This window comes from Schistocerca serialis, chromosome 1 (genome assembly GCF_023864345.2).
Source record: "Schistocerca serialis cubense isolate TAMUIC-IGC-003099 chromosome 1, iqSchSeri2.2, whole genome shotgun sequence".
In the NCBI taxonomy this organism is placed as follows: Eukaryota; Metazoa; Arthropoda; class Insecta; order Orthoptera; family Acrididae; genus Schistocerca; species Schistocerca serialis.
In genome coordinates this window covers 661,839,022-661,854,529 of record NC_064638.1, presented here as the reverse complement: position 1 = coordinate 661,854,529, position 15,508 = coordinate 661,839,022, and the positions used below count along the sequence as shown (strand labels likewise).

General features: G+C 38.4%; 1 protein-coding gene across 1 annotated transcript in view; it reads left to right on the top strand.

Moving 5' to 3' along the window:
• Positions 1–15,165, top strand: part of LOC126479740 (flavin reductase (NADPH)) — a 65,199-nt gene extending 50,034 nt beyond the window's left edge. The window contains exon 5 of the mRNA XM_050103811.1: positions 14,133–15,165. Within this exon, the coding sequence (XP_049959768.1) occupies positions 14,133–14,293 (161 nt within the window). The 3' untranslated portion in view covers positions 14,294–15,165. The remainder of the gene's footprint in view (positions 1–14,132) is intronic.
• Positions 15,166–15,508: the final 343 nt, after the last annotated feature.

The window sequence follows — 15,508 nt, the reverse complement described above, 5'->3', positions numbered from 1 at the left end:
TACGGAACGCCGTGCTGGATCCCAACGGCCTCGTATCACTAGCAGTCGAGATGACAGGCATCTTATCCGCATGGCTGTTACGGATCGTGCAGCCACGTCTCGATTCCTGAGTCAACAGATAGGGACGTTTGCAAGACAACAACCATCTGCACAGACAGTTTGACGACGTTTGCAGCAGCATGGACTATCAGCTCAGAGACCATAGCTGCGGTTACCCTTGACAGTGCATCCCAGGCAGGAGTGCCTGCGATGATGTACTCAACATCGAACCTGGGTGCACAAATGGCAAAACGTCATTTTTTTTGATGAATCCAGGTTCTGTTTACAGCATCATGATGGTCGTATCCGTGTTTGGCGACATCAAGGTGAACGCACATTGGAAGCGTGTATTCGTCATCGCCATACTGGTGTATCACCTGGCGTGATGGTATGGGGTGCCATTGGTTACACATCTCGGTCACCTCTTGTTCGCACTGACGGCACTTTGAACAGTGGACGTTACATTTCAGATGTGTTACGACCCATGGCTCTACCCTTCATTCGATCCCTGCAAAACCCTACATTTCAGCAGGATAATGCACGACCACATGTTGCAGGTCCTGTACGGGCCTTTCTGGATACAGAAAATGTTCGACTGCTGCCTTGGCCAGCACATTCTCCAGATCTCTCAACAACTGAAAACGTCTGGCCAATGGTGGCCGAGCAACTGGCTCGTCACAATACGCCAGTCACTACTCATGATGAACTGTGGTATCGTGTTGAAGCTGCATGGGCAGCTGTACCTGTACACGCCATCCAAGCTCTGTTTGACTCAATGCCCAGGTGTATCAAGGCTGTTATTACGGCCAGAGGTGGTTGTTCTGCGTACTGATTTCTCAGGATCTATGCACCCAAATTGCGCGTGAAAATGTAATCACATGTCAGTTCTAGTATAATATATTTGTCCAATGAATACCCGTTTATCGTCTGCATTTCTTCTTCGTGTAGCAATTTTAATGGCCAGTAGTGTACATATACGGCAGTAATAAATGCTGTGGTTATTTTCATATCTACAATTGTAAAAGAAGTGGAAAAGCTTCATATAATGAAGAAAGTAGTGCAGAGGTTCCAAGAAACTACCTTACATGTTTTTGAACAACTTCTCTTATTTAGTGATGCTATACTTACAATATTGAGTGTATTACTAAGACAACAACAATAAAAACACCGGCATCTCAGCTGCCAAAAACATATTATTATTGCATAGAGGTGAAAATTAATAGTAGTAGTAGTAGTAGTAGTAGTAATAATAATAATAATAATAATAATAATTATTATTATTATTATTATTATTATGAGAAATATTTCATATCTTAAAATCCAGCTTTCGCTAAAGAGAAGAAAGACTCTGTACTGTATAAGCAATGCCAAGATAGTAATGATTTAAGTGATCCAGCATCATCATCCTAATATGGTTTTCTTTGGCTAGTGGTGTGGGTCTTCAGCACAAGACTACCAGTTACAAAATGTCCGTTCCCAGTTCTTCAGAAATAAATGCATCAGTTTAAAGTGTAACAATGAAAACTCCAGACAGGAATATCAACAATGTAGAAAGAGACAGATTACTACTTACTGTAAATATAACATGCTAAATTGCAGACAGCTGGAGTTGGCCGTCATGTGTGCGTGAAGTGTGCTTGCTTGAGTGAATGTATATTGTGTTTTTCTCTTTTTCCGATGAATGCTGTGCCCAAAAGTTGATGTGTAAGTGTGGTTTAATTGTGCCTTTCCTCAACTTAGTGTGTTATCTTTACAGTAAGTAGCAATCTGTCTTTTTCCTACATTCTCAGTTTAAAGTCTACATTGACTGAAGACAGTTGTTCTTCATGTGGCATTGTTCAGGAACATTTACTCCTAAAAATATTGTTGTGTAGGGAAGCAGCCTACTCACGTCATATAGAATTCGTATGCTTTCCATTGTGTGCCAGCCTAGTCCGCTGTATGGCATTACGAATGTTGCAAAACACTTTAAAAGTAAAGTAAATAATCTGAAAAGTTAATAGCATCTCAGGAATGATGCTAAAATGATAATGTGTTAAGTTTGTTTAGTAACTTTAACAGTTTTTGTAATTTGGATGTTTTACATAAAAATCATTGGTGCAACAGGAAGGAGCTAGGAACTTCAAAATTTATATTTTGATTCCTTTTTCATTATAATTTAATGGAAACAGCATGCTGGATCTCACAATGTAATATTTTGGTTGAAATTCATGATTTTCTGTTTTTGTGTCCTAGAAGTACGGAAGCAAGATAGATTATGTAAATGATTAGATAAAGCTAGGATGTTTAGATTTAGGTAGAATGGAGATACGCTATAATAACAAAGATGTGAGAAGTTTCCAAAGGGTAACTATAAAACTATAGCTGTAGCGTCTCTCCAAAGGGCAAGTTCAGAGCTCATCTATTGTGTGCAGTGCAACTAAAATAATTCTCTCGCCAAAAGTATTTAACCTAGCCACATCAGAATTTTATTACAGATGCTTACCTGTGTGCTGATAGCACAATTAAATTGAGCGCTTCATTGGCCTTCAACGAATGAAGCAAGTAATTATTTAGTAACTTGAAGTGGTGCTTTACTAGCCCTAGTGGCTAGTTAGGAAGGCAAATGTTGTTGGCTGCGCCTTCGGTGGTCCGCACTGCAGCTATATAAATAAGAGTGCTGCAAGGTAGAGTCAGGCCCCAGTTCTCTTCTAGATTCATATCAGCGCGCACTCTGTGTTGGAAGCCGTGTCGCGTTTGTGCAGTTGCCAGGAACAGCCTTGGATGCCGTGTTACGTACAGTGTTAATTGCGGAACGACTCCAGTGATTTATTCTCAGTTTGCGCATGTCGTATTTTCGCGTGTTGCCACAGGACAGATCTTCTATCATTACTAGCATGGTGTTTGATGGATATTAAGATCAAATTTTGGCAAGCATTCACTTTGAACATTTACATCGATAACTGTTATTTAACAGTTTCGTTATCTAGGGATAATAGGATCTGCACAATAGACTCTGAACAGCTCTGATAGTACAATAGCTGATAGTAGCTTAGCGTGGTGAAACATTATGCTTTATCGTTTTCGGAATATAGTGAAAATTGTTATAGTAAACTGCATTTTCTATGAATCCTAGACATCATCCTAAATCTTCAGCGTAATGAAGTTAAATGATCAATAACTTTATTTCTCCATCAGAGTGGGCACAGTGAACTTTAATTACAGGCATCACGTTTTTGCTAATCACTTTCTCGTTGCCCACATTGTAGTTAGAGAGCCTGTGTTGAGAACGGCAACAATTAATAAAGGAAAAATATATGAGACATCTAAAGAAACTTTATCTTAAGAAAATGTGTTTAGAAAACAGTGACAGCAAGTGAGATGAATATTTTCCCACTCCAGAGATGATTGTTAAAATTAAGATTGACAAGAAGAGACTGGAGAAAGTTATGAGCTGCAGTGTTCCTGAACAGTCTTCATAAACATCCCACTATGAATGAGCAAACAAATAGACATGCAGTGGAGGTATCTCTCCATTCATAAATGTCCAGAAAGTCACATATGCCTTAGCAAGGCATATCTTAGGAGGAAATAAAACTTTTTCGCCATTATTTCTTCTTACTAACATTATACCATTGAAATGTCTCAAAGAGTATTGGAAAAATGAAGCCACTTTTTGTCACAAAAATAAGAGAAAGTTTACATCTGTTTCGCCTTATTTAAGATGCATTCATTTTACCTCTGAAAGTAAGTAATATGTAAATAACTGTTATTAGAAGAAACAATGGTGCTGTGGTATGAACTTTCGAAATTCAGTTAATACATCACATATAAAATTCCATAAATATGGATTCAAGCTGCAAATGCTCACCGAGCTTGGTACTTAAATTTTACATATATCAGGGTGTGAAATGTGTACTTAGTTTGCTGAAAAAGTTTTTCTGAATTCATTTCAAGAAAATCTCAGTGATAATCAGTTTACCTCAGTGATTAGTACAGTGGTATTGAATCGTTTTTAAATTGCTGGAAAACATATTGAACAGGAGCTTAGATAACAGAGAGAAGACAATCCAAAAGCTGTGAAGAGTGCTAAACTAAAACAAGAGCAAAGTAAATCTGTGGTTTTTAGTGTGATTCACGTGGAAAATAACACCACAAACACAAAGGTATAGTGTATAGGACCACCAAATTTCAAAATGAAATGGGCATTCTTGGGAATAAAAGGGAAGGTGAAATATAAAGCCTAAAGGTATAATAGCCTAAAGCATGTCTACCATTGATCATCATATTACTCTTATAAATGGAAAACCATATGTTTCTGCTGTAGTGCCATCACTATTTTTTGAGGCATTGGTGTGGAAAATAGCAGCTCAGCCACAATACCGTATTTACTCGAATCTAAGCCGCACTTTTTTTCCGGTTTTTGTAATCTAAAAAACCGCCTGCGGCTTAGAATCGAGTGCAAAGTAAGCGGAAGTTCTGAAAAATGTTGGTAGGTGCCGCCACAACTAACTTCTGCCATCGAATATATGTAGCGCTACAACAGGCATGTCTTGCAGGCACAAAGATAAATACTGGCGCCAAAACCTCTTCGTCAGTAAATAAATTTAAAAAAAAAGTGGAAAATGAGCTTTTTTCTCCGCCCCGAATTTCGACCACTGCACTTTCATACATTATCCAACGAAGTAAATAGAAATTTCGTATTGTTCATCTTCTAGCAGCATTTCAATGTACTACGAAAATCCGACTGGCAAGACTGGAGTGTTTGTCAATATGGGAAACTTAACGTCCTGAATTTTTTCCTACCTATGAGAAGAGATGGTTGCTACTAGGAACTTTTATGAATTGTGAATCACATGCAGTATTCTCTTCACCATAAGGATAATACGAATATAAACATTTTGCCATGTATTCTTTCGTGTTTGCTGCTGTCTCATTTAAATCCTGTCTGCCTAATAAACTACGAAACTAGAGCGAGAGCACAGCAAACGCGGAAGAATACACAAATCATGTCATGTTTATATTCGTATTATTCTTATGCCTAATAGTGATACAGTCATAAATGAAGCACGGCAATTGACTAGATTTTTAAATCTAAGATGACTAATTTCTGTGCAGAATATAATGTACTAAAGAGGCATCTGCAAAGATTTTCAAACGGAGAAAAATGTTCGCTAAACTCTCGTTCAGAACATCTTCCATCATATGCAGTCTATTATTTGGTTCTTGTTGATCATTATCAAAGAAAGCAGCAGTGCAAGTAACCGCGCACAAGAGCAAGCCATTATCAGAATGCGACAAACAATGCGTGACACAGTACAGTAATGCATTTTCAGCTTAGAGTGACGTAAACACATAACGGCACTTATCAGATCAAAGAAAAATAAGCAATCAATTCAAACCAGACGAAGCACGTGAAAAAGGAAGGGTACCCGTATAAATACGGACGGAGCGCCTGACACATAGCAATGGCTTCCTGGTGAAGCTTAACTGCTAAGCTTACGACTTGAACCAAACTACTGTAGCTGTATCGTCATTCGTTCGACCTCAATTGTGTCTCGTATCATAATGGACCAACTTAGTTTCAATTTGGAGGTGCGGCCTAGAACTTTTATCTCCCCTTGAATTTTGAGCCTCAAATTTCAGGTGCGGCTTAGATTTGGGAAAATTTTTTTCCTTGATTTCGAGTCTCATTTTTCAGGTGCGGCTTAGATTCGAGTGCGGCTTAGATTCGAGTAAATACGGTACTTGAAGAAGCCATAAGCAACCAGCAGGCACCAAGGCATCAGCAGCTGGATCCAGAAGGAGAGCTGTTTATGTATTGCAAGATGGGCCAGGTCAAGCAACGAAGTCCTGTTGATGCAGCAGAAAAGGGGCACTTTGCACGATGGGCCAAGCTGTTTCTGCACTGTCTAGACATGGATTTCTTGTTCCGTACATGCCTCTAAACTGTACATATCATAACAAGTTTTTTAGCCTGTATAAATAACTGTCAATTCTAGTAGAAATATTCGCAGTCTGACAACCCCCTACTATGATGAAAGGACTACGCCAGGTGTTGGAGCGATGGGGGTCAGCAAACTGGACCTCTGCCACTACCATACCATCTTCGAGCACTAAGTTCACCTTCCTAGATTTGCTCTCCATCTACTAGTTGGCTGCCACCCGGCACATTCCATCAGTGTTCAAACTCCTGCCCTGAAGGGCATCTGGCAATGTAACAGATGAGAGGTCATTAATGTACACAAGAAAAAGCAGTGGACCAAAGATGTAACCTTGAGGAACACCACGTGTAGTTAATTCACAGTCAGATGAAGACTGACTGCTTACTGCACAGGTATTTCGCAACTACACCCTTTGTTTCCTGTTAGATAGATAAGACTCAAACCATTTCACAGCATTGCAGGTGACACCTTAATATTCTAATTCACTTAAGAGAATGCTGTGGTTCACACAATCAAAAGCTTTACAGGTCACAGAAAATGCCAGTGGCCTCTTATTTATTATCTAATGAATTAAGTACATTTTCATTGTAAGTGTAAATAGCTTTCTCTATATCAGGGCCCTTAATAAATCCAAAATGTGACTTGCACAGGGTACTATTTGCAGTCAGATGCTTAAGGGGATGCTTGAACGCAACCTTTTCATATATTTTTGAGAAAGCCGGCAAAAGTGAAATTGGTCGATAGTTTGCTGGTATTTCTTTATCCTGCTTCTTGTAAAGAGTCTTAACTTCGGCACATTTTAACCGTCTGGAAATGTTCTGCTGATAAGAGATTTATCACACAAATAACTTAAGGTAGAACTCAACTCGCATGAGCACTCTTATTAAATTTGTTGATATGTTATCGTACCCACTGGAAAACTTGGATTTTAAGGATTTTTTGATGGATGCTACTTCTTTGGGAGACATGAATGTCATTTCCATTTTACTGAAGTTATTTTTAAAGACTCTATTGCACTGTTCACCGAACCTGATAACCCCAAGCTGTCAGTAACAGAAATGAAGAACTTGCTTAAGAGGTTTGCATCACTACATGCACTTTTTACCAAAGTCTCTTTTATTTTTAGAGCTATCTGTTCCTCTTCCTTTGTGGCCCCCACCTGTCTCTAACTTCACTATATCCCATACAGATTTTATTTTGTTGCCTGATGTAATTATCATTTTCTCGTAATAAAGCTGCTTTGATTTCTGGATTATTTGTTTCAATATTTTGCTGTATTCTTTGTAATGCATTACAATTCTAACATCAGAGCTGTTCCTAGGTAGAAGATACAGTCTCCTTTTTGTCCCATATGATATCTTTATTCCTTGTGTAATCCACGGGTTATTTTTTGACTTCTGTGTGATTTGAGTTACCTTAAGGGGAAAACAATTTTCAAAAGTGGAGATAACTTTATTAATGAATGCTTTGTATTTTCCATTTGAGGCAGAAGTATTGTAAACATCTATCCAGTTCCTGCCTTTGAGCAATTTCCTGAATTTCTCAATTTTTGACTTCTTTATTACCTTCCTGTACTCAGATTTAATAGAATTTTTATCCTCACAAGTTTCAACACTTAACACAAGATGCTGCATGTCATGATCAGATAGCCCATTTACTATGGTTTCTGTGATACGACTTTTTTTCCGCTACATTTGTCTACAGAGCATTTACATATCCTAGTAGCTAAGTTCACAGTAGGAACTAAATTGAATGATAGTGTTCCTGACTGCAATTGTTGTTCACTGACAGAGCTTTTCAATAAATCCACCTTAAAATCACCAGCAACCACTGTTTCCTCTTTTTTTTTTTTACCATGAGATGGGGCAGCAGAGCTTGCAGATTTTTTATGAAGAGGTTAAAATTTCCTGAAGGTGATCTGTATGTACCTGCTATTATAAAGGACTTATTATGAAATACTACTTCTGTTGCACAAGCTTCTAAGTGCTGCTCTGAGCAAAATTGATTAATATCAGTATTCTTGGAATAAAAACAGTTTCTGACAAATGTGGCAACTCCTTCTGTCTCCATATTTTCTCTACAGAAATAAGAAGCTAACTTGAATCCTGCTCATTTAACATATCTATACCAGTGGTCACATGATGTTCAGAGAGGCAGATTATTTCAACTGGTTTGCTCAACTCTGATTCTTCACCACAAATAAGCAACTCAAGCTTACCCCTTAGTCCTCGGATATTCTGATGCAATAACAATAACTGATTTTGTGCACTGGCTGAGTTACAACTGGATGAACCTAATTTTCCTGCCAACTTTTGAGTATCTCTAGTTTCAATCAGAGACTGCCTGCATGAATTGTGTACGTTAAAATATGCTTTCTGGCTGCCCGTTTTATCAGTGTGAATGATAGGGGGAATTGTTGTTGCAGGGATAAATTTTGGGATGATGTTCCAAAACATGCTGAGCATCAGAGTTTAATGGAAAGGGACCATGTGCGGTTAAAAATGATTTATTCAGGATAATTTATTGAGAGAGAAAGAGTTCTCAGTATCATTCTTAACTTTTAAGTGAAAAGTAAAAGATAACTGTTGTGTCTGTGAATATTGCAGTATGAGTAGTAATAAGGGATGTGTTTTCTACATAACTGTGTAGATTTTCCAAGCATATTAACTGATGATATTCTTCTTGGGTCTGCAGTCAGATCAAGTAACCATCTGAATACAACCAGCTTTCACAACTGGGGCACTGTGTGTTCACTTGCAATAGGGCAGCAGTGTTTATTTAAGGCACGCTTGCTGGTGGTCTTACATGGCATTTAAGACGGCTGCCGATCACAGTATCCGTCAGTTCTGGCAAGAGTAGCATACGGCATTCTTATCTGAAGACGATGTTCATCTACATCTACATGTACATGACTACTCTGCAATTCACATTTAAGTGCTTGGCAGAGGGTTCATTGAACCACAATCATACTATCTCTCTACCATTCCACTCCCGAACAGCGCGCGGGAAAAATGAACACCTAAACCTTTCTGTTCGAGCTCTGATTTCTCTTATTTTATTTTGATGATCATTCCTACCTATGTAGGTTGGGCTCAACAAAATATTTTCGCATTCGGAAGAGAAAGTTGGTGACTGAAATTTCGTAAATAGATCTCGCCGCGACGAAAAACGTCTTTGCTGTAATGACTTTCATCCCAATTCGCGTATCATATCTGCCACACTCTCTCCCCTACTACGTGATAATACAAAACGAGCTGCCCTTTTTTGCACCCTTTCAATGTCCTCCGTCAATCCCACCTGGTAAGGATCCCACACCGCGCAGCAATATTCTAACAGAGGACGAACGAGTGTAGTGTAAGCTGTCTCTTTAGTGGACTTGTTGCATCTTCTAAGTGTCCTGCCAATGAAACGCAACCTTCGGCTCGCCTTCCCCACAATATTATCTATGTGGTCTTTCCAACTGAAGTTGTTCGTTATTTTAACACCCAGGTACTTAGTTGAATTGATAGCCTTGAGAATTGTACTATTTATCGAGTAATTGAATTCCAACGGATTTCTTTTGGAACTCATGTGGATCACCTCACACTTTTCATTATTTTGCGTCAACTGCCACCTGCCACACCATACAGCAATCTTTTCTAAATCGCTTTGCAACTGATACAGGTCTTCGGATGGCCTTACTAGACGTTAAATCACAGCATCATCTGCGAACAACCTAAGAGAACTGCTCAGATTGTCACCCAGGTCATTTATATAGATCAGGAACAGCAGAAGTCCCAGGACGCTTCCCTGGGGAACACCTGATATAACTTCGGTTTTACTCGATGATTTGCCATCTATTACTACGAACTGCGACCTTCCTGACAGGAAATCACGAATCCAGTCGCACAACTGAGATGATACCCCATAGGCCCGCAGCCTACAGAAATATTGTTTTCGCATGATTGCTTGATCTGGTTGGAGACCCAAGAAGAATACCATCGATATATTTTCTAGTGTTTAAGATATAGAACATTGTTGAGCAGGGCATGGGGCTCTTGACTGGTTCTTGTTATGTGTTAAATGACATATCGTCACTAGGCAATGAAAACCTCGTAACTCCATCTGACAATGAAATCCACCTAACTCCATTACCAAATGCAGACAATTATGCCACATAGCCTGTTGAAACCTTCTTTCTTCTAGTTATACGGTGTCACCATCTAGCGGCAATAATGAAAACCTCACATCTCCAACGATATGTAGTTCGTGCTGTAAACCTCGCATCTCCGGTAATCGCCATTGTTAGTGTGCACAGTGAACACATGCTCCAAGATTAAAACATTTTTTGATGTGGTAGTAACCTTTTTGACTGACAGACCCAACACTGCTTTATTGCTACAAGTACATGTTAGTATTTTTAGGTATTTATGTATCGTATTTTAATATACAGAATTAATAATGACCTCGTTAAATACAATGTTGATTTACGACTTTTTCATTACGCGTAAAGCAGACTGTACTCGGTACATACGAGGTTTTAATTTTAGAACTTAATGGAATCCTATACATTCTACAGAAACTACTTTGTTTTCAGCTGTTGGTAAAAAGAGTAGCCTGCCAGAGTGGCCGTGCGGTTCTAGGCTGGAGCCTGGCGACCGCTACGCTCGCAGGTTCGAATCCTGCCTCGGGCGTGGATGTGTGTGATATCCTTAGGTTAGTTAGGTTTAATTAGTTCTAAGTTCTAGGCGACTGATGACCTCAGAAGTTAAGTCACATAGTGCTCAGAGCCATTTGAACCATTTTTTAAAAAGAGTAAATTCACTCTTCACCTTGTGAAACAAGCCGACAATGAGTCATATTGAATAAAATCACCGCAAGAAGATTCTAGTCACGTTCCTCCTTGTCCTGCACCAAAAGAAAGAGTAGACCTACAAAATGAGGGTAAACCGTAGTTTATATTGTTGTAACTTCAAGTAAGATTCTTGTTTGAAAGTTGAGGAGACGAAATTATTTAAATACTATTGATGACATTATTGTTTACACTACAGATAATACAGAAAAAGAAGCTAATACAGAGGCGAATTCTACTTTTGAGTTTGAAAGTTCTTTCGAACACAGCAGTGGCAGTAGTGATGTGTTATGATCCAAATAAAAACAAAAATGACCATAGCAGTAACAACAGCACAGAAGATGACGATGACGAAGTTGTTGTTGTTGTTGTTGTTGTGGTCTTCAGTCCTGAGACTGGTTTGATGCAGCTCTCCATGCTACTCTATCCTGTGCAAGCTTCTTCATCTCCCAGTACCTACTGTAACCTACATCCTTCTGAATCTGCTTAGTGTATTCATCTCTTTGTCTCCCTCTACGATTTTTACCCTCCACGCTGCCCTCCAATACCAAATAGCAAAACGAAGTTGATGTGAGAGTAAAAAGTACTAAGCAGAGCCGTAAAGGGAAAAGCAATCAATCACTTCAAAGTTTGCAGAAAGAAAAACGTATGAGGGGACAGGATTGTTTAGGAATGCAAAAATATGAGTTTCGGAAAAAGAGACCAACAATGAGCAGAAGTAGGAGGGAAATGAAACCACGATATACTTGTAAACACTCTTCCTTAAATCGGAACAGGAATTGCAAGGATATTACAGAAGAGCAGAGACAGCTAATATTTAATCATTTCTGGCAGGATATGTCTTGGGGTGAAAGAAAAATTTTTGTTAGACGCCATGTCTGCTATGTTCCAGTTAAAAGACGCATAAATAATTCAGAATCCAATAAATCTCACCGTTCCAACACACTATGTAACAATTTCGTAATAGAAGGACAGAGAAAAACTGTCTGAAAGAGTATGTTTCTGAATACTTTGTGCTTAGGCGAATGAAGTTTCAAAACATGGGCATCTACTGCACCAGGAAGAACGCTTGCAGAAGGGCCTCAAATGCAGGAGAGACCAATGAAAGCTTCAGGTGGACGACAATCAGCATCAGATTTTTTTGCGGACTTGCTGAATCTGGAATCGCATTACTGCCGTCGTTCTTCCACAAAACTCTACTTGGAACCTAACTAGCAGAGTAAATCAGAACTACATAGGGAATATATAGAATTTTGCAAGAAAAGAGAACAAATCCCAGCTGCTTACAAACAGTTCTTCGAGGTATTTGATGAAAATAATCTTAGCTTATTTTCGCCTAAAAAGGACCAGTGCGATTTTTGTTGTTCTCACCAGACAGCCAATCTCCCAGATAATGAATACTCTTTGCATATGGCCCAAAAAACTGAGGCAAGGGAAGCGAAAAATAGTGATAAATTAGGACCAGCTAGAGTGTTTACTATGGACCTTCAAGCACTTCTGCTTTCTCCCAGACTAAAAGCATCTGCACTGTACTATAAAAGCAAACTAAAGGTCCACAACTTTACCATCTATGATTTAAAAAGTAACGATGGTTATTCTTACCTTTGGCACGAGAGTGAAGGTGGACTAACAGCTTCAGAATTTTCCAGTATACTTGTGCATTTTGTAGAGACGTATGTCCAAAATGATTCAGAAGCTATTTTCTATAGCGATGGATGCACGTAACAGAATCGAAACTCAGTCATGAGTAATGCACTGGCTCATCTCACCAATCAGAAAGGCATTATAATAGTGCAAAATTTCTGGAGAAAGGTCACACTCAAATGGAGTGTGATTCTGTGCACTCCACCATAGAAAGTAAGTTAAAAAAAAACAGACACAGAAGTTTATATTACCGCAAGACAAAGTCCAAGGCCTAGTGTTGTCAGTTATTTGGACCACACGTTTTTCAAGTCCTATGATAAACTCTTGTTGTATTTGTCTCTCCTACCAGGATCCAAAATTGGGGATCCAACAGTGACTGATATCCGGTGTCTCAAGTATGATCCCTGCGGAAAAATGGAATATAAACTGAAATTCAGTGATACATGGGAACCACTTCCAAGAAGGATGTCAGACATACCCAGCTCATTTACAGTGCCCCCTCTCTACAGTTCACCACTAAAGATCAGAGCAGAAAAGTTTACGCATTTGCAACAACTAAAGCTGGTCCTTGTATCCTTACAGATGTTTCATAATACACAAATAATGCAAAGTTTAAGTAAGTATTTTTTAAAACTAATTAAACATTCACTCATTTCAATTCTTAACCGCGCACTCGTTACATGCCTCTTATCTCCATCACTACCAAAAAAATAACTGTGAAAACCTCGTAACTCCAAAAACCGGCAGACAATTTGAAGTGCATAATAAAGTCTTATGTACCAATGACCAGATTCATATTGTGTAGCAGAAACCACTACATTTGACTAATCAGGTCCCCGTGTGATTGCTATAATTAGTTTTTTGTTTCTCCTGTAAAATTTGACCAATTTGAGTTACGAGGTTTTCATTGCCTAGCGACGATATGGGGAGTTATTGAGCATTGAGCAACAATGAGCCAGAGGCCTAGAGTTGTAGGGTAAATTCCAGCCTCTGAACTGTGGTTCAGGCCTTCTAATACTTAGGAAGAAAACTGTAAATGTTGTATATGTGACAAAACAAAGTGGTTAGCATGTCTTGATAAGATAACGTACCCCCTGGTTCCATACAGCTCGCACTGGTGACATCAATGGCTATGGCAACAGCCCCCCATATAATGTACATGTAGTGGTATATTTGTTCCCTTCTTATTATAATGATTTTATTTATAAACCTTTTTTATTTTCTGTGATTACTGCATTTTGTTTTACATACACATTTTAACACTTACTGTTATCTATTTGAAACACCGAGATGCTTGTGCCTCGAATAAACAAATAAGAGCAAATCTGTATGGGTATGTGTAGCTGCCTGACAGCTTAATTTTCGGCAATTATCTCGTAAATGTCTAAACCAAAACTCTTGATTTTTGAGGAATCATTTCTGGTTGCTAGCACTATGTACATATGACACAAAATAAATGTTATCAACCTCACCCCAAAACAAGCACTCATAGTTTATTTTTTCTTGTCCTCTGAAAGAAGGCAAAGCATTGTAACATATTTTTACAATGCCTTTCCTATGCGCTAAATTTTGAATGATCGTAATTGAGCATAATCTCACCTCTTTCCACAATACCTTGAAAATCAAACTATTTTCTATGTCTTGTTCCATATTGGGTACAAAATTTTGACTTTTACCTTCATATTTGGTTTCAGATGAACCAAGCAGTCACTACAGTGTCAAGCACGGATCTTCACCTGGCCGTGCTATTTCAAAACAAGATCTTGGTGCTTTTATGATTGAAAGCTTATCAAACCCAGAGCATTACGGCCAAACATGTGGAATTGCTAACGCTCCAGAGGCAGGAGATAAATAATTATATTGTTGTTCTACGTACAATACAACTTGGTCAAATAATGAATGAAATATGGCTGTCAAATGAGGGGTTAAGATTGAGTCTGAGTGCATTACATACTGTTCAGCATAAATTTTCAGTTAAGAGGATTAATGCTAAATATAAGTTTCAAACGATGGAAACTCCAGGTAGGAATACAACAATGTAGGAAAACACAGATTGCTACTTGCCGTAAAGAAGACACATCAAGTTGTAGACAGGCACGATTAAAAGACAGTCACATATAGCTTTCAGGCCGGAAAACCTTGGCTTGCAGATGTGCCATTTTTATCATTGCTGGAGTTTACGGTCGTGTGTATGTGAGGTGTGATTGCTTTTTGTGTGTGTGTGTGTGTGTGTGTGTCTTTAATGATAAAGGGTGCGGCAAAAAGCTATCATGTCTGTCTGCCTCTTGATGTGTCTTCCTTACGGTAAGTAGCAATCTGTATTTTCCTATATTGTTATAACACAAGTTTGTTATTCTGTAAACAGCACCGGTAACAATGTATGACTGGATAGGAGTATTTTCATGTTAAGAGGCCACAGTTAATCCACTTATTTTTATGGAATGAAATTCAATAATTTTAGTGGGCATTGTAACTCAACAACTGGACGTTAAACAGTTTTTGATATTGCATGAAAATCTATGTTTTTTCGTTTCTTGTGCTCTTGGTTGTAATTTTCTAGCTCATTATGTAATCCTTTGGCTTGTAGATGAGACATTTTTATAATTTGTTCAGCTTTCCAGCTGTAGAAATACCCCAATATAAATTTCTATGTGTGAAGGTGGAAGCATTGTATTATAAATACATAAATAAACAAAAAAAAGACCTTATTAAAAGATTGAACATTTATGTATTGCATTTGTTTTTGGTGCATAGCTACAATCATATACTATTGTGTTCTGTTCCAAGTATTTTTTAACATTACAGCTTGTTGAACACATTCATCTGCAAACATTTGTGACTTTTCTTGTAACAGCTTAAGGTTATCACATGTACAAAATCATTTATTATGGATGTAAACCTCTGCATGTAGTCTGAGAGGCTCCTTCATAGGAAAATGTAGTGCATGTGAAGAATACTAGGGAACTTCAATGTGTATTAGACAAAAAACAACTACTCTCATATAGCGTGAAAAATTTGGTTAACAAGTAAGTGGTAATTTGCAGTGTACACACATCTGTTGATGGGCATG